The sequence below is a fragment of the Zootermopsis nevadensis genome, unplaced genomic scaffold (genome assembly GCF_977971745.1).
Source record: "Zootermopsis nevadensis isolate Lab colony 2312 unplaced genomic scaffold, Znev_1.0 Znev_ptg000083l, whole genome shotgun sequence".
Classification (NCBI taxonomy): domain Eukaryota; kingdom Metazoa; phylum Arthropoda; class Insecta; order Blattodea; family Termopsidae; genus Zootermopsis; species Zootermopsis nevadensis.
This window is the reverse complement of record NW_028259214.1, coordinates 186935-207851: the sequence shown is the minus strand read 5'-3', so window position 1 is coordinate 207851 and position 20917 is coordinate 186935. Positions and strand designations below refer to the sequence as shown.

General features: G+C 42.2%; 1 protein-coding gene across 1 annotated transcript in view; it reads right to left on the bottom strand.

The window, feature by feature from the left end:
* LOC147870907 (uncharacterized) overlaps nt 1-20678 on the bottom strand; it is an 85882-nt gene extending 65204 nt beyond the window's left edge. The window contains exons 1-3 of the mRNA XM_087341630.1: nt 16509-20678; nt 14517-14605; nt 13633-13836 (exon numbers count right to left, since the gene is read on the bottom strand). Coding sequence (XP_087197756.1) covers nt 17300-20629 — 3330 coding nt within the window. The 5' untranslated portion in view covers nt 20630-20678 and the 3' untranslated portion in view covers nt 13633-13836; nt 14517-14605; nt 16509-17299. The remainder of the gene's footprint in view (nt 1-13632; nt 13837-14516; nt 14606-16508) is intronic.
* Nucleotides 20679-20917: the final 239 nt, after the last annotated feature.

The window sequence follows — 20917 nt, the reverse complement described above, 5'->3', positions numbered from 1 at the left end:
CAGAATTCTTAACTTGGCGATGAGAGAAGACAGGAAATATAAGAAAATCAGCCCGTGTGTCGACGTCTTCAAGTATTACTAATTCAGAATTTAAGTATATTGGCCCTTAAGCGACTGAAGCGTCGTCAATTGGAAAGAATGCATCGCGTCCCACTAAATGCAAAAAGAATTCACGGATCCTTGAGATAACTTCATTCTAATTTACACGAAATAAGTTTTATACTCCGAAGCATTTTACACGCCGCTTCGAACTTCAGGCCAGCGGCACCATTGTCCAGTCACAGAGACCAAATTTAAGACAATTAAGCTTGCATTTAAATGTCGTCATGCGATGGGAAATTCCGGGCGTAGTCCCACTCGAGAGTGGCGGGACATTAGCATTAGGACCCGCAAGTTGTCTGCCTGCCTCATTACTGTTTAATCGCAAACCCTTTTCTGGATTTTTATGAAATTTGAATGGAGGGCCCTTAGTAAAACGTACTTACAATATACGAGGTGCGATCGGAAAGTTTCTAGACTGCGCCTATAAAAACCCGCACCATCTGCGATTCTGCCTGAATCTCTTCTATCGTCTCAAATCTCCTTCCCTTTAGCTGAATTTTCATCTTTGGGAAGAGGAAGAAGTCACACGGAGTTAAGGAGGGTCCGGGATGACGGCCGACCTTGGTGTTTGAGGCCAAAAACTGCCTAACTTTGAGGGCGGTGTGCGCTGGCGCGTTGTCATGATGCGTCGCATGTGGAGTTCTTCCTTTAGAATCAGCTGACAGGTCCCATAGCCTATCCCAACAATGTCGCACAAGTCGTTGATGGTACGACGTCGATCTTCGTAACATTTTCGGGCGTTGTGCTCGAAGATGGTCGTCTAGAACGCTCGTCATCATCGACAGAGTTTCGGCCATTTTTAAAACGTGAATGCCACACAAAAGTTTGTGCACGACCCATTGGGGACTCCCCAAATGCTTGCTTTACCATTTCATAGGTTTCCGTAGCCGTTTTGGCGAGTCTTTGGCAAAATTTGATTTGTTCATGAAAATCCGCCATTCCGAAATCGCAGGAGGGTCGGTGTAATGCCCTACCAAAACGCCCGTAACTAAGAAACAAATGCTAATTCGATGATGCCGGCTGGCACACTGATTCACTATGAGTGTAGGCGGCACCTCCTAGCGGCAGAAGCTCGTACTACATCCGGTTCGCCCTCTATTGACATAGTCTCGAAACTTTCCGATCGCACCTCGTATAGAATGGGTAAGTCTGAGCAGTGACCGTGAGTTATAAGTTTGCCTACACAGCTTAAATACATTATGTATACACTCGTTAAATACACCTCCGTCTTGTAAGAAACTTATTACACTAGACGATGTCCCAAAAATGTATATACAGCCGTCCCAGCTGTAAATTTGGTGGCCGCTTGTAAATCACTTGCTCACGGCTGTCAATTGTGTCACGAGGCTAAAGGTGGTCATTTTGAAGTGCCAATGCTGATGCATGTAATGGTTTGGTTTACTAAAATGTCTTTACTTCAATGAATATTTTATATATTGTGCATACGCAAAATGTGTGTGAACATATCTTTTTAGGACATCTTGTAGAAATGAGTGAATTGCACGTTGCAAGTTTTTGAAGGACGTAAGTAACATAACGCACATACCTTTAAAACATAAATCTCTGTAAGTAATACTTAAGTCACTGCATCAATTTATCTTTGTAGCTGTTATATATATATATATATATATATATATATATATATATATATACATTTCACACAGCGGTCAAATCCTGCGGTTGTGCCACTTGCGAATAAAATAATAAATATTACAATGATTAATTTAGGTCTTATTCACTGAAATGAAACATGTGAATCGTTGCGAAGTAAAAATTACAGATTCCAATTCATTTAGTTACTTCCCCCCCCGCGCCTTCTCCACTTTGACCACCTTGCAGAGCGCGCGTTAACTGACTGACCATTCAATTACGACACATGTCAAGAGAATGTAAATTTGCATACAGCTTGCGATTTTGCGTCTCTCATTATTCTATGCACATATGAGTTGCGATCGGAAAGTTTCAAGACTGTGTCAATAGCGGGCGAACCGGATGTAGTACGAGCTTCTGCCTTTAGGAGGTGCGGCCTACATTCATAGTGAATTAGTGTGCCAGCCGGCATCATCGAATTAGTATTTGTTTCTTAGTTACGGGCGTTTTGGTAGGGCATTACACCGACCCTCCTGCGATTTCGGAATGGCGTGTGCATCAAATTTTGCCAAAGACTCGCCAAAACGGCTACGGAAACCTATGAAATGCTAAAGCAAGCATTTGGGGAGTCCGCAATGGGTCGTGCACAAACTTTTGTGTGGCATTCACGTTTTAAAAATGGCCGAACCTCTGTCGATGATGACGAGCGTTCTGGACGACCATCTTCGAGCACAACGCCCGAAAATGTTACGAAGATCGACGTCGTACCATCAACGACTTGTGCGACATTGTTGGGATAGGCTATGGGACCTGTCAGCTGATTCTAAAGGAAGAACTCCACATGCGACGCATCATGACAACGCGCCAGCGCACACCGCCCTCAAAGTTCGGCAGTTTTTGCCCTCAAACACCATGGCCGTCATCACGCACCCTCCTTAGCTCCGTGTGACTTCTTCCTCTTCCGAAAGATGAAAATTCAGCTAAAGGGAAGGAGATTTGAGACGACAGAAGAGATTCAGGCAGAATCGCAGATGGTGCTTGACAGGCTGACAAAGAAAGATTTCCAGGGATGCTTCCAGGCTTCGCAGCAGCGCTGGGATCGTTGTGTTCACTCCCAGGGGAACTACTTCGAGGGTGATGGATGAATTTAATACCTGAGATAAGTGTACGGGTTTTTATAGGCGCAGTCTGGAAACTTTCCGAATGCACCTCGTATTCGATGCAGGTTCACTCAAGGGAGCGCTGTTACTCTCTGGATTTGAGTAAAGGAACTTTTACGAGGACAGGAGGCACAAGGACCAGAACAGTTGGCTTCCTTTCAAACGTCAAGAAACTGGTTCCAGATGAGCACGTGAAAATGAAAAGTCTTTTTCCTCGGTATGCTAATGTGGTATTTAATTACGGATGTTACCAAGTGGTGAGTTGTTAAAGAAACTGCGAAAGACTCTCAGCGACAACCATCATGAGTAAGCTCAGCTACCAGAGCCCCGTATCGCTCTAGATTCATGTCTGACCGCCGTTCGCATCCAATGTCTGTACGCATTGCATAGGTCAAACGAAGACTGGAGAAATCTAGCAGGCCTGTATCATACGTTTTGGGTTTAACATGAATAAATATCATTCTTTGTAAACCCATTGCTGAACTAAATATTTCTGTCCGTCTATCAGGATTGGGTCATATTTGCATATTATATCAGACGAGGCCTACTTCCACCCACTGTTTTAACCCCGCTGTAGAAAGTGTGCAACCACACTTCATGATCACATCGGTGATAATTTATTTTATAATCCGAAATTCTCGAATGGCTAACCGACGCAGTTGGTAAATTGTCTCTAATAGCGGAAGACATTTATCTAACCGCTTACATCCCAACATCGTAATCTATGTTACTCGGAATAATAGCAGGACAGCTTCAAAATACAGAGAAATATCACTGTTAAGTTCAAAAAGGCGATTATTTGGTTTGCGGTTCAACATTTAAACCCTAAAAATAATTACACGTACCAACTGACAAATGAGAACGTCCTTATGTACTGAAACTATAAGACCCATTGAAATTCAAAGGGCCCTGTCATATTACAAGGGTCCATATTCTTAAAATAAATCGCGTTTTCTCCATTGTTGATGGCTATAAGACACGCTTTACTGATTTATTCAATAATCCAGAGTTACAGACGGTTAGGTTAGGTTAGGTTATGTTAAGTTACTATGGCTTTCTTTATTAAAACTCAGGGGTCAAATTGTACGGAACGCGACAGAACTGTTTGTTATGCGTGTATTTCCAAGTTATTTGTAGTTTTATACAGCCCCGCCACACACACCGAGATAAAAGCATTTTAAAGACGAAGGCAGGTGTCAGACATTTGTTCTACGGAGTAACAAGCAATAAGATAAGAACCACGATTTACTTGAAATGAACAGATTATTTTGACTGAATAACGAAGTTGAAGTGTACGTCTTCATTACAAGAGATCTTATGTGCGGTACATATAAATGGGAGTCAAGTGGAAGACATAAGGAAGACAGACGACCTGTATTAAGAGCAGACTCATTACGGGGACAGGCTCACGGGAGACGCGGGACTTAGGGACGCTTTGGGATCGGCACCCTTCTGAACTGAAGAAACGTGAAATGTGAAGCCACGGGGCCTGACTGCAACCTTCGACCACGTCAGCAGTTTGCCCTAAAGCTGTTAATGTTAACATCGTATTCCTAACCTGTACACAGCGAGTATCTTGTGTTCCTGAGAGTTTAAAAATAATAAGGAGGGCCAGAAATGTTACTGGCGAAGAAGGTAATCATTTTATCGAACGGAGCGTAACTGAATCACTCAGCTGTAAAACTCAGGTATCACGCGCACCAACCGTAAACCAGAAGGTAGTAATTAATATATGTACATACACATTATCTCGCTGTTATCAATTCGCTGAAGTTTGTAAAACCAGATATCCTAAAACACGTTCATCTGTTTGTAGAGTTCGTCAAAACGTAGTATCGATGCTCAGGTTGTTTAAATTTTCATTAAATTTAGTATAGTAATACATGCTAAAACAAACTGGAAGAATTTAATTTTTGTTTTAAAAAATATCAACATTGACGACCACGAATAATTTATCTATTACGTAAGAACCCCATGGGATTTCGTATTTTCTCGTCTCCCCTTCGACGACTGTATGCTGGGCAACCACACATGGATTTATAGTACCCAAGGCAATATTTTAATCCGTGCTTACAGATTCTTGTTACTAGGCAACCGTTTCATAGGTAAACAATTATTAAACGGCGCCAGGACTGTAGGAAATTGAAAAACGTTACATGTCAAATCGCGTCGTTTTCATAGCATAAATTTAACGACACTGAAGACGTGCGATGCTTACTGGAATAAACACACTCATTCTTTGCGAAATTATGAATTATTAACAAAGAATTGCGTCAACTTTTGTTTTCCAAATACACAAGGCGCGTATTCTTAATGCCTTCTTGAAGGAACACAAATCAATGCCATTACATCATGAATCGCGTAAGTTCTGTTGTAGCGTAGCGGTCTCATACGCATTGGGATCGCAGGATCGTATCCTCATGAAGTCGAAATTTCTTTTTCGTCTGTAGAGCCGTCGTGCTGTTTACTTTCATCGGAAACCGACAGGGAAATGCGTATGAAATGTACTCGACACATGAATTACTACACTCAGCCTGTAACATACAAACGGAATGTGACTCCAGAGATAACAGCAGGAATTTCACGATCCAGGATGTTGCACCTGCCACTGTCCACTGAACACGCTTCACGCCGAATGACTTACAGCGAGAGACGGGCGGGCTGGGGCTAGCTATTGTCCTGAAGCTAGACACGACGCCGTCATTTACCATCGCTCCAGTGTCTTAATCGTTGTTTGTGATCACAGCTAAACCAACTCAGCCGGATCTCTCAACAGCCAGAACCAAGTCTTTTAAACGGAACGGTTTTCGGGGATGCTTCGCGTCAAATGTTAAAAGTTTCCAACGTTTCGGCAAACATCGCAGTTGCTATCTTCAGGGTGGCACTTTCATGTATGACGAAACATTGAATAACTTTTAACATTCGATGCCGCCCGTCCCCGATGTCTGAACTTCAGGTGCGAAGGCCGAAGGACAAGAACTACTTACCTCAAAGTCATTATATTAAGCTATTAGACTAAAGTGTAAACTGAGGTTGGACATGCAGCACCCAATGGCCAGACGAGAAGTACACGGAAAGGTTTCAGCGGAGTGTGTGAAGAAACGTAACATCTTAAGGGACCCAGGCGATGATGACAGAATAATATTAAAACGAATACTAAAGAATTATGGTGCCAGGATTTGGATGGGATTTATCTGGTTAAAGATACGTTCAGTGATTGGCTCTGGTGCACAAGATTATGGACCTTCGCGTTCCATATCTTGATAATCTGAGGGACAAAAAGCTTCTCAAGAATGATTCTGATCCGTCGAGGTAAGTGCTCGAACATTTGACGAAAAGCGGAAATAAGGCCAACTGAGCACATGGTCAAATAGCAGATTTGACGACAAAGCACGAAAAATCGCAGTTTGCGAGGCGCAATCAGGGCTTCCAAGTAGGCTCAATGGACCAACAGCAGTGATAGTACACTCCGAAAAAGCTCGCGTGCATTATTTCTTTCGAGACTTGTCCAATGCGAACCCGACGATACTGTAGGACAACCGATAATTTCGTGTATTTCCTGTCTCTGCTCAGACGAGTGCTGGGACAGCGTCTTGAAGCAGACCTGGCCGCATCCTTCCACATCCTTATCCACTCACAACATCACCACGTTTCGCTTAAAAATATTGAGCGTAAGAAACAACATCTGGAAGCAATCTTAAATCCAGTAGATGACTGTCATAGGGGATTTCGCGCCGTGTAATCTGGTAAAAGCTGACAGACGCGTTTCACAAGTACTGACTGTCTCCATCATCAGGGCGCAACACTCCAGAGAAGAGCCATCTTCGCCGCCGCGAAGACCTAAGGACCAGGCAGCACGCCTAATTTCTGGACAAAAACCCTTTTACGCAAACTCAACACTTAAATTTGCAGTTAAATTAAGCAGAATTAAATATTTCACGCAAAGGCACGTTGTTAATTTTAATTTGTATTTTTATAATATCCTTTTATGATAGAAATCATCAGACCTTTACACTGAGTGGGGCAGAACTTCGCACCTGACACACTTCGAATCCAAACAGTTACACGTGGCCTCCACGAGAATGCTGTTCAAGCCGGGTCTCACGAAAATAGGTCAATTAGTGTCCATAACTCCATTATACGTAACCAAATTAGGGAACGGGGGAACAGACAAGCAACTCGTTAATGGCGCGCCTTCTTAGTCTATAACTTCGACACAAACTACTTGCATTAATTGCACTGAATTCTTCTACGTTCTATCATAATGAGACACAGACTTGTTACTGTCCTGTGTGTGAAACCTGTACCGTGTTCATTTCATGAAACGAGTGCTCGACTTCAATAAATAAGTGAAATAGTCTTTGTTCGGGCTCGATACGCAACGTGATTATGCTTTGTTTCACAGACTCCACGTCAAGGACACATGCAACAGACAGCCGACAGGCATAACGCGTAGTTACTTCTCTATAAACATAATAAAATTACGTTTCTTTAAAGCAATAAGAGTGTAAATTTTAATATCAGCTTCAGGTGGGTTAGTTTCCTTCAACTTGAAATATTCACAAAGGTGCAAAAGTAAAATCTTGTCCTTGCTAATGACAAATAACAACGAGTATTGGTAGATTCAAATTACTAGGTCTTCATGTAAGACGCTCGTTACATCTGTTCGATTTTAATCGAGATTGAAGTGTCAACAGATTTTAGTACAAAATTTACTGAAAATAATGTCAGTGTTCTCTAGTTAATATTTGCGTACAGACGGACAGTCAGAGCGATTTTTAAGTGGGGGCTCTGCAGGGCAGTGCAGTACCAACTCAGGTTGGCTTTCAGTAAGTAAAGACGATGTAGGCAAGATGAAGGAACTGAACCACGCCCACAACAACTACATAGAATGCCATTAATGTACAGGTGTTGAGCGCTTTTAAATATTTATTTAACAAAACGTAGAACTGAAGGGAAGCATTAGCAACTGTTCGTAGCATACGCAAGAAGTGATGTAACTCCAATTATGTCCACTAGGAGCTGAACTGCTGACATGACAATAAAATGATAACCCAGCCCCAGAAGACGTTTCGAAATTCTCCTTCCAGGGGTGGCGGAAGTTTCATTTTCGCACGTCGTTTAGTTTTCATTAAACAAATATTTTAAACCGCTCACATTATTTTTGAACATCCTGAACAGATAAAATATCTATTTTTATTAGTGCAGTTTATAGACCTATGATCATATTAATAACAACTAATACAACGAAACGTATTCACGCTGGCATGCGTAAGAAAGCAGTGTAGAATAGTGTACGAAAAATAGAGTTAGAATTTATTTACAACGTTCAGAATGTTACTCCAGAAAACTGCAGCCATAATGCAACAGTGCAATAGGGCGATAAACACTGGCTTCAGTCACAAATGCCCAACAAAGCATTAAACATTTAATGCAGTGGTAGTACAGTGTTCTTCGGACGCTTTGGAAGAGAAGCGTTTTAATTTCATGGTCAAACGTCGCAGGCGCCTTGGAAATATCCCTTAATTTCAGCGCCGTGCTCGCAAATTGGTGAACTGGAGTTAAACCCTTGGGGGAGAGTGGGGGAGGGGGTTAAATCAGTGTAGAAACTAAATCGGCAAAGAGAAATTAATTTTAATTCAGAATAAGTTTTCTTGTTAATGAAATACGAATACCGTATGTTATTAGAACGGACGGAACACAAGAGGAAATACTACATACGATTATCTATTATTATTATTGTCATCCTAGTGAATAAAAATATTAATTTTGAGTTCGTATTCTCAATGCGGTGAACATGAAGATGACCTGTTTCCACGTTTGTTACATTTGGTTGCTCGTTTAATAATTAGCGGTAAGACAGTTAGGTGAAGTCATTAAAAAAGCAACCAAACACAGTCACTCAGATATAAAACCTGAACCCTGAAGATTAAATAACCCTTTCAAAAGTTAATTTCTGGGAATCTGATGGACTAGCTAATGACAGCTCCGATTACTATCACCAGTCAAATGCACGATGCATTCTGAATATATAAAATTAAAGTATTAGGTTCTTCAACGTAATATACAAACCATGTTAATAAAGTACAAAACAATTTAATATGTAGCAGACATCTACGAGGTGCGATCAGAAAGTTTATAGACTGCGCCTATAAAAACCCGTACACTTATCTCAGGTATTAAATTCATCCATCACCCTCGAAGTAGTTCCCCTGGGAGTGAACACAACGATCCCAGCGCCGCTGCGAAGCCTGTAAGCATCCCTGGAAATCTTTCTTTGTCAGCCTGTCAAGCACCATCTGCGATTCTGCCTGAATCTCTTCTATCGTCTCAAATCTCCTTCCCTTTAGCTGAATTTTCATCTTTGGGAAGAGGAAGAAGTCACACGGCGAATAAGGAGGGTGCGGGATGACGGCCGACCTTGGTGTTTGAGGCCAAAAACTGCCGAACTTTGAGGGCGGTGTGCGCTGGCGCGTTGTCATGATGCGTCGCATGTGGAGTTCTTCCTTTAGAATCAGCTGACAGGTCCCATAGCCTATCCCAACAATGTCGCACAAGTCGTTGATGGTACGTCGTCGATCTTCGTGAATGGCCTGCCGAATCTTCGTAACATCACGTACTTCAATATATGAATTTAAATTAATATTAACAAATTAGCAATTCAATTAACATTAACTTTGTTTGGCGAAATAAAAACTTTCATTTGATTACCTGACGCAATACTAATAATGGAGCATATTATTTTAAATTTAAAACGGGTTTCCAAGTGTTCAATATTTCATGTATTTTCAAACAGTAGGTACAGAGACCGAGAAACGTAGGCACAATGACGAGATTAAGAATTTACATTCCTCGCTACAAAAAAATAAGAGGCAAACTGTTTTGTTATATGTTTTGATCTCAACATTTATATAAAACACATGGGAGAAAAAACGCCACAATAATTTTAACAATTCGACATTAATTCTGGACTAGACCCAGCATGTAACCTTACTGAAAATCGATTCAGTTATCAGCAGTTCATTCGATAGTCAAGTTCCGTCACAGTCAACAATAACAGAAAATCAAAAGAATTCTGATAAAAGACGTCAAACGCCGAAAGGCGGGTATCCGATTTCCACCATCAGGTAGAGAGGCTGTATAACAACCAGCCCACGCTTTATAAAATGCTCGAGGCTGCTACTAATAAACCCTGTGAAGCACGTAATTGGCAGGGACACGTCTGAACGCACGTCATGTGTGTTCCCACCCACTCAGATTTATTTTTAATCGAATAAATAGTGGAGAGGAAACTGATGAGACATATGGCGAATGAATTGGAAATTAAATGTGTCCTATCAGAACGGAGACTGCGTGCGTTTAGTCCACATCACGAAAAATGCCTGCAAATAAATGCAAATATTAAAACACTAGACGTCGGTCCGTTGCATTCTAGGAAGTCGACGGACTGGAGACAGAATACCGCAGTTCAGTGGCTATGGGAGATTCCAGTCTATTTCTGAGGGTCTTCCCTGGCAAAATGGGAACACGGCCCTATGTATGAATGTTCTGAATCATGCTATTTAAAGATCATGACGCCGCGTAAGTGGTAAATAAAGTTTCAGAGAACTTATCACCTCCATATCCATCACTCCCAATCTGAAGATGGAGGCAATTATTTCCTCCGAAACATTGGTAACCGCCTACGAGACTACACGGCGTCAAAACTATGCCGCCCAAAATTCAAATTTTCATTGCTGTGATAACCTCAAACGTCACAACGGAAGCTTACATCCGGATATGATTGTACGTATCTTCAAACTTAGCAGATCAAACACTGAGAGTGATCAAGGCGAAAGCAAGAGCCAAAACGCTAGAACAAGAGCTCTTCTCAAAGTGAATTCCAGGACACTTTTTGAAAATAAAAATCAAGATTTAAAGGTATAGCCTTTATGTACCCACACTGACAATACAACGATGAGATGTTCTTCACGTAGGTCGCTGTTGCGTTGGTGTTATCAGAGATCATTGTAACGTATTTGATCATTATTGCTCTAACTTCATCCCAGCTCATACAGGTTAAGTACCTCTGCAAAGAAACGCGACCGACGAGGAAGACAACCTGAAGAGGCCCACGCTAGAGCGTGGAGAACACCGAATAAAATCTAGACGACTGGCTTCTCCCTGTTCTGTGTTGTGTTCCTCATTATGGTCATAAATAAGGAGATTTTGTTAGGCAATACAATTGTAATAGAATCAATACAAATGAAATTAAAGCTTTTAGGATACAAAAATAAATAAATTACATTAAGAAAAATCGGCAAAAATATCACGAAAATAAGTACAAATACACAGCACACACCAAACGCAACGAATAAATAGTGTGAGGCCTCGGGTTTGGGGCAGGTGGGACACAAAAATAAAGACTTGGGCAGCACAATCTCACTAGGCTTCAGAAGGCCCGTGTCCCACAAACGTATTCTTTGCGATTCTTCACAAATCGTGTAACTTAATGTTAATCTGTGTGCAAATACAAATTCATTACTGCAGAATCAAGTATGCTACTGCAAATTTCGGCGACCACACTACATGCACCAACAGATTCCTTAGTCGGGAAGCCGCAGAGACGGCACTTCACTGAGAGTATTTCGTTAACCGTACACCGCACCGAGAAATGTTTAAGGAACTTGTCAGACATCTTAATGTCATATTCTGCAGAAATAATTCGCGCACTGAAAACTTTTAGAGGAATTTCATTTTAGTTTAGCGTAAAGCGGGAGGAGTTGTCAAGTTCAAACCAAAACTAAATTCGCAAGAAAATCAATATAAAGTTTCATCAATAATGATGCAGGAGATAACTTGAACTGGTTTGTGAAGCATAATGATGCGCAGATTTCTTACTATCGGGATCAATATTAGGTTACCGTAACCTAGAAGTTGTTTGAATATTCTAGAAATCTAGTTTTGTGCGTGAGATTGGACTTGGTCCCTCCCGTTCTTCAGGCGCGTTCAATTTATCTTTCACCGGAGTCACTGTTGAAGTTCTGTAATAACAGAAAGAAGCTTGAGATGGGGGGCACACAAAGAGCGTGGAACGATGGAAGTTTGGTATAGCACCCGATAATGGTAAGGCGATTGCGACCGGTTGAAGTTGAAGAAGTCCTGCGGGGACAAACCTACCAGGCCACTAAATCGCTCCTCTTTGTCCTACCGGAATTCCTCCCTCAATCTGTTTTTGTGGTGTTTATGCATTGGCGTAGCGAACACTTTCACCATTTCACGGAGAGTTAGAACATCGAATACGCCTTACTTGTATAAAACGTACCAATTATTTCTATTACAGAAATAGAAGATTTATTCGTTTATAATATGTCTGTCTTGTCTAGCTTCTAATGAACTCCGGAGACCCGGACGATCACAGACTAATCTGACCTCGAAAAATTAAATTAGTGACCCGATGTGCTAGCATTTTTATTACTAGCCTATTAAACAAACTGACCGCATTCAACCTGCTCAGGAGTGCAGTTCATCAGCAAGATTGTTTGAACACCACTACGGAACTCTCAAGACAATAACACATGTTGAGTTTAAAAAAAACAAACAACAACACAGCATTTTGTGAAAGCAGATTGTTCATTAATGTAAAAGTAACAGCCCGCCAGCGAATCCTTTCTTAAGCCAGATTAATCAAGATGAAAACCTTACATCATACTTTTTACAATCTTCATTAATAACTCTTAATTTTACTCTCTCAGCCAATTATTTCATTACTTTTACTAAACAGCATTAATCAACTTATCTTTATCATGAAGACGGGATGTGGCTTCTTTGAGGTAGGAACTGAATGTTTAAATATTACTCGGAAGAGCTTCGGCTTCAAAGAAAATAGAAAAATAAAGAAAAACGCCCACATTCCGAATTTCTTCATCTTTAGGTTCCACAAAAATAATTTTATGCACACTTCCCATCCCTTCCATTTGATTCCACTTTCTCCTGTCTTGACTATAAAACACATATCGAAAATCTTTAGTCATTAAACAAATAAGAAAAGGCGAGAGACAATGACTTTATTAAGTCAATTCTTCCAATTTATTAAAATATTCTTTGTGAAAATTGTTTTATTTTTCCGGAAATAAAGACAGGAAGGGTGGCATGGATATTAATATTTTCATAAAAATACGAAGAGTAAACAGTGTATTTGTTTTCAATATATATATATATATATATATATATATATATAAGATTCACCATCATTACTCGGATGTATCCAATGAAATATCAACGGTAGAATCACGAACGCATCTACTAGTCACAATCCCGCATGAACTCTACGCGAGAAATATTGCGTCTAGTGGGCAGAATTTATCCGTCACAACGCGATTTTATCCTACACATTAAGTAGTTTCCTACACGGTTTTCCGTATCTCCGCCAATGTTATTGTGGGTAGGCTTTAAAGTACAAAAGCGATCTATGACCACCTTCGTAGAAAATGTTTACTTAATTCGTCAAATGATCTCTCGCGTGGTCTCCCACAAGCTGAAGATACTATGAATAAGTTTCATCCTAATATACCACCAACTTCTTCTCACACTGACAAATATTTAGAACAAGAGGAATAACACTCAGTTACACACGTGTTGAGAAGCATCTGAAAAGGAAAAATGCATATGCCGAAAGGGTGGTTGTGTCACGTGCAATCAGTCGCAAAACAGGCATTCATGGATTCCGGTCACAAGATTCAGAACAATGAAGAAAGTTAATTTGTTTTCATACAGTATACAACTAAATTCTAATACTCACGTGTGGTGAAGGAATGATCCCACCAGTCTGTGCGGCAAAGAAACGCTTTCAGATCGTCAGCTGTTGTCCCCACGATCACAAGCGTTCGTATCACCAGGAACACGCTGAAAATGGTGACGATCACTCCAAGTCTCTTCAGAAGGTCCGGACCTGTGATGTTCACAGCTTTGGCTAACCTCACTCGGAAAATCACGGAAATCCTTCCTGGAATAAAACCACGTTTACGTTAAGACGATGTGGATATTCTCTATGCAAAGTGTGCAAAATGAATGCGCAAGACCATGTTTGTCCATCTGCATATTTAACTAAACATTTTCTCACAAGATTTCTATTAAATGTATTATAGCAAAAAATTATTTATATAAATTTCTCTAATGCAGCCCCTGTTCCCCATTCATCCCAAATAAAATTTCACATAATTTTGCAGCTCATTTTTAAGAAATACCCGCTTAAAATAAGATGCAGACTTCATTAAGTCCTACTGACTTTACCTGATATAAATTTTATGTATTAACTAACAAAAGAAAGTAAAAGATAATAAATCTATAGTCGATAACAACACATACACAAACAAAACAACCTGGTACTGTAAGTGCACGTTACCAGAAACTTTCTCGGGGCTTTCTGCCAGGTGCCAGCATATTTTATGACGCACTGATACAAACGCAGCAAACAGGCGTCTTGCGTGAAATCACCATTTTATTACCGCATGTAAGGGCTAGTTTTCCATACAATTATAAAATATGAAACACGTAGCAAAACCTGGGGAGGCAATGCAAGATTGTAGATTGTTTGTGAAAATTTTGGAACAGACTGCATATACGTCAACACTCGCCCGTGGCAAATTTGGCTGCTCGATACAGATTTTCCCTTCAAGTTCTTACCTCCATGTCTTCAGCGAGAAACCAATTTCTCTCAGCCAGACACGAACTGTGCACGTGTAGATGTTGGGTCGCGGGTACATTACTATCACCTGCAAACCATAACGCACGAATTATTGATTACGCTCCGACACACCGCAAAACGAAGTACAGAAACATACTAAACAACAGGTAAAATTATAGGTAAGATTAGGGCTCTCACAGAGGAGTATAAAGAATACTTCTGGGATGCTGAGACGCGAAGTCTGGTAGAAGTTTGCCGACGTTTCAGGGGTGCCTACTGCGTCCGTCATCAGGGCGATGATGGAGAGAGGAAGCACCTCTAAATAGTCGGCAAACTTCTACTAGAGTACACGGTGCAAAATCTCAGAAGACAGTCATCTTTCGGTAAAATTATAATTTCGTATATTTTAATCAAAGTTTTTTAAGACAGCAGCCGGGAAGACAAAGATTCTGAACGGTGTGGTAGCAAGTGTTCCCCGAAAAGATGTCCTGGCGAACACGTCGCAAAACAAAGAAGCTTTCTGCACACTTGCATTGATAAGAAATTCAGACGATGGATGATACGTCGTGATATAATATGAATTCAAGTTTCCCAACCGACCTACCTGGTAGGATGATGCTACAAGCAAAGAAAGAACAAAGTATCCAAACGGCTGGATCTGACACTGGAAGTAACGATCCTTCAAACTGTATTCATGTACCCAATTTTTCAACCAACAATTTTTAAAAAGCTCATCTGACTTCCCAGGGCAAATGCTGTTTCTTTCGTCGCGTTTCGCATTTACTGCTAAATTGTCAAGTGGGGGACGCCATGTCTTAGAAGACACAATGGACCATGCAGTCGGGGATCGATGATTCCTTTCAAGAGCCTTGTGTACGTACAAAGACACCCAATGAGGTAACCCAGCGTACAAAGGCACAGAAGAAATGCAATGGGACCCGCGGTTAATCCTGCAATAAACAGACATCGAAGTCCACGTCGCGTAAACCTTCTTTTCTATTGAGACTTTTAAACGCCACACGTCAATCATATTAGCTTCTTCGTATATTTAAACTAACTATTCATCTGAACATTTCGTAGCGTGTGATAGGTCTTCGCATTTCTTAACTGAAGCGTGTTTAAGATTCGGCTGCCTGGAAGCCATCCGTGTCATCCGAGCCCGATAATGAAGTTCACGGAGTCGTGAATGATCTGGATATTGGCTATTCTGATCCTTCATACTCCCGGCCCGCTACCAACGCCACATTAATCAGCATTCAAGAAGTCTGCACAAAACTCCATAAGAACCTTCACCATATATATTATATTTTTCCAGGGCAAAAGATGAAATGAAGAAGGAGAACTTACTAAAAACCTCGACACACAGAAAAAGACGCTACAGAAATATGATGAAGGAGTAGAAAAGAGGAGAGACAAGTTAATGAAAAGGAAGACGCGAGGCAAGGCGAGATGTTGCTGCAGTCGTGTTTTGGTTTTCATTCCCTTTGCCAGAAACTCATCTAGGAAACTGAGAGACTGCATGGATGTGCCAGGAAAATGAAATTGGTTGATGTATACACAGGGAGAGAGAGAGGGAGAGAGAGAGAGAGAGAGCGTGCTCCGGAAGACGCCTTCTGCCATAGCAGAAGAACAGATACGATAAGTCATATAATGAGAGTGGGTGCCTCCACCTTACACTCCCAAAGGAGGAATCAGTCTCGTGCGACTCCATTTTCTTGGGATACCCAACAACGGCTCCAACCTATCAAATTAAGTCACTCACATGACGTCACGGCCGAAATTCTTAGAAAAAGTAAACAAATATTTCGCCACCTAAAAGGGAGAGACGCCTTGGTAAACACGGAGAAAAATAGCAAAATGAGTCTTAAAGAAATACAGTTGATGTCAATGCACACATTCAGCGTCAGAGTCTACATAATATATGTGCACCTGTGATCCTTAAGATAGCGACTTCCAAGAAGACGCACGCCACGAAACGGATACATGCTTACTATTTCCCAGAGCGCCGACAAATGTGCGTCTTCGGTCGGCATCGCATCAAGCGGACAAGAACTGTGACGAGCAGCCCACTGACATTCGTCGGCGTGATGTTTGCAGTCTGACCAGCGATATTTTCGGGCCAGTGGATTAAGGTGGCATCGGCCTCAACAGAATTTCACGTTGGCTGTTGCTTACCGTGCTCGTGATGGGAAGACAGGGCGAGGCACGTCCCAGCAATGTCCTAACATCTGAAGGGACACAATAAGAGACATTTCTGGTCCGAAATTAGTATGGATCTCAATAAAATCGTCTCTGAAAATGCCGTGTTAGTTCATTGAACGTCGTCGATTCCCAACCAAGTGACACGGCTGATGGTCCGACAAGACTTTGTTTATGTCAGTCACCGTAAAAGTTTTTTATCACATGACAAAAAAGCAGAATGGATCTGGTTCCGAAAAGCGCGCACAACTGAGTAAGCGCCGACTAAGCCTGCGGACTGTCAGTAGACATTTTTTTGCGTCCAGACAACCCACTGACCAGCGAGGTCCTGCGGCTGGAATTTGCATTCGACATACGCACATTTCTGAAGGTGATGAAGAAATCGTAGACATTGATGGACTAAGTAAGTACTTTCTCGAAGAAGAAAAGAAGAGGAAAGATTTATTCCTATAATTGTTGTTGTTGTTATTACTGTTTCGAGTTTATTATTATTATTATGAATTGTTTAATTGGTCCACAAGCAGCCAAAAACTTCAGGCGTGTTGCCGTCATAACTCGGATGCTTGCACCACGAGATAGGCGGCTACAGTGAGTTGGGGTCGTGCGCACGCAGTAGCGACCCAAGAAGCACGGCCTTTTGCATCCGGCTGAGTAATGCTTCAGCGTTACGCTGGCATGCCGGAATGAGCTTGATGTTAGCCAGCAGCGACGACTTGACTCCTCCAAGAACTCCAATTATAAGGACGATTAATTTGACAGTGAATCCTGGGTACAGCTGTCTTAGCTCAAACACAAGGTCTTGATACTTGGTCCGTTTTTCAGCCTCCTTCACAACTATGTTGGTTTCAGCCGGGGCCGAAAACTCGATGACATATATGGTGCATCCAGAGGCATCGATGAGAACGATGTCAGGTTTAGTGGCTGTTAACTGCCTGGTAGTGGGGAACGAATAGTTCCAATAAATTTTACATTTGTCGTTCTCAACGACGGACTCAATGTCCCCAGGAGCGTACGGCAAAACGGGTGTCTTATCTATGCCGTAAAAGTGTCTCAGGTGGTAGTAGAGTATACGTAAAGCAGCGTTATGTCGATGAATGTAGGCGCAGCTGGCATAATGTTTACATGCCGACAAAAGATGCATCAACGTCTCTGGTTGCATTCGGCATGCCCTGCAGACAGTATCCACTACCCCCACACCCATCACCATTCGGCGGTACACAAGTGTGTTTACAACACCATCTTGGCACGCTAAGATGAAACCCTCGGTTTCAGACTTTAGTCCAGCCGACCGTAGAAAGGCGAACGTCAGGTCTTTTGACAAGCCCATTTTTTCTACATTTTTGAAGAAGGCCCCATGCATGGGTTTATCTGCATGTTGTTTGAGCAACAAAGTTTGCTCAGCCTTCTTAACAGTGCCCTTGAATTGATCTGACGTCAGTGTCAAGAGGGGCAACTGTCTTCGCTGTACAACTGAGCTGGTGTCGAAGTCAAGTCCGAGGTCATTTGCTGCTCTCTTTGCCGCCTGAAATATAAACGCCCCTACACCCGCAGACTCATGCGAACATACGAATGTCAAAAGGGGGTCAGAGCTATTAATGATGGAATGAGCTGTGCCCAGAACTATCCTGTTGTGAAGATTCTCCAGACCCAAGAGACCTCTACCTCCAAGATGACGCGGGAGGTATATGCGTTGGACAGAAGATTTAGGGTGAAGACTTCGGTGCATGGTCATCATTTTTCTGGTGGCCCTGTCCAGGTTTTTCAACTCGTTAACTGTCCACTTCATTGCTCCAAAAGTATAGAGCAGGATCGGAACAGCAAGCATGTTGGTGGCAGTGACTTTGTTTCTACCAGAGAGTTCGGAACTCCAAATCTGTCGTAGGGTGTGTCTATACTTGCTGCACAGAGCCTCTTTGACCTTGGAGACATCCTGGACGTGACTCTCACTCACACCAAGATATGTATAGGACTGTTCGGCATCAAGATGGTGTATGATGCTTCCGTCCACGAGTTGCACGTCTTCGCCGAAATCCCTATTTCTTCCCCTTTTCAAATGCAGAACTGCACACTTGTCCAATCCAAATTCCATGCCGATATCCTGAGTGTATACTTGCACGGTGTTCAGTGCACTTTGAATGCCACTATCACTGGCAGCATAAAGTTTTAAGTCATCCATATAAAAAAGGTGTGTGACTTTGTGGCTACGAATGGACGGTGCACCGCACATGTAGCCACGTTCACGTCTTAGCACAACGGAAAGAGGAAGTAGCGTGATGCAGAAAAGAAGAGGGCTCAAGCTGTCACCTTGAAACACTCCGCGGTGGTAACATACCAACTCGGTTGACACTACACGCTTCCCAGATGTTAGAATGAAGCGCGTTTTCCAGAGCGGTAGTAGATTTTCAATGCATTTCACTATGTCAGGTTGGACTTTCAGCACTTTGAGCAAGATGACAATTAGCTCATGAGAAGTTGTGTCAAAAGCTTTTTTGTAGTCCACCCAGGCCATTGACAGGTTGCGCTTATAATGGACCGCATCTTGACAGATGCATCTGTCAATCAACAGATTGTCCTTGCAACCTGCAATGCCACGTTTCGAACCCCGCTGCTCATATACCTCTTTCCAGATAGGATCAATATGGTGCAGTATGCGTTCGTTCAAGATGGAGGTGAACGCCTTGTATACAGTATTAAGACAGGTAATAGGTCGGTAGTTTTCCGGATTAGACAAATCTCCTTTCTTCGGAATAAGAACGGTGCGCCCTTCTGTTAACCAAGGTGGAATGGGCTCTGTACCACACAAAAAAGATGTAAAGATACGAGATAAATGTTTGTGTGTGCTCGTGAAAGTTTTCCACCAAAAATTATTGATGGCATCTATTCCAGGAGCAGAAAAATTCTTTTTGCCAGTAAAGGCACGTTTCACATCTTGTTCGGTGATCACTAGGGGCACATCATCATCCTCTAAATGGCGATCGCAGAACTGCCTAAAGAGGCCAATGGCCGGAGAATCTATGTTCAACGGAAATCTAGTTTCGTAGAGTTTCTTCCAGAATGACTCGACCTGCGTTGCTGTTGGTGGGGTATGAACGACTGGAGTGTTCTTGCTGAAGAGACGGGAAGGGCATACACGAAAGATGGTGTTCTCCTTTACGGCCCTATAACGTTTCACTAACTTCTTCCTGTCCGCGGTTAGTGCCCGTATTTTGTCCAGAGAGTGCTGCTTGATGGTCAGCAGCGTATTCTTGTTCAGTGTGTGATACTTGGCCTTGAGAGAGCGGGCGATAAGCCTCAGCTTGGTGGTAAATCTCCGACCAGAGTTTACATACTCAATCACGCAGTGAATTCTGGATACCAGTTGCCTTTCCAACTTTAACTTCGCGTCCAGACGTTTTGTTTGCTGCTCAGCTTTTTCTGCCACCCTAAACGGGGCTGGGGTTACTAATAACCTGGCTGCAGCGTAAACGGCGCGATTGATAGTAAGAAGATCAGAATCATCTTTTAGGAATTCATCTAAGATTTCGTTCATTTCGGCCAGATGTTTGGCCCGCAGCGATATCTTGTGGTGAACTGTTCGCTGCCTGTCCTTCAGATATTCACAGGAGTTCAACAATTGGTAGAACCGCGTTTTAATGTCGATATCAACAGTCGCAGCTGGGGGACATGGTGCGATATTTTTAATTTCTTCCGCTTTATGCGGCGTAGCTGCAACTGGATCTTGCGGCTTGAAGTCAAAGCCTTTCCTTCGCAGATGGTACACATAGTCTCGCAGGTTTTGTTCCGAGAGACTGGAGTGCTCAGGATGCATCTCGCACCAAAGGGAATGCATCCGTGCCATGTATCCTCTCCGCGAAGGATCACTGGTGGCGTGACACGCAAGAAGGCCACGCCGTAGATCGTCCGTCCACACCATGCGAACGGCCCCACGGTTTGTGCTACTCCCAGCGCCTCTAGGGCCCACATCCGAATTATTATTATTATTATTATTAACTAGCCTTCTGGATGTTGATGCAGAACACTACAATTAGTAATTGAATTATCCGGAAACCAAACATCTTCAACGAGATTGAAACCCAGGATAGTGTTTCAGTATTGCGGCCTCCGTTTCTGTAATATCCTCTTCGAAATAAAGAACATTTTCCAAGCTACATAAACCAGCCTCAACAAAATTCGAACTCAGGACAATTTTGGGGGGTTATGA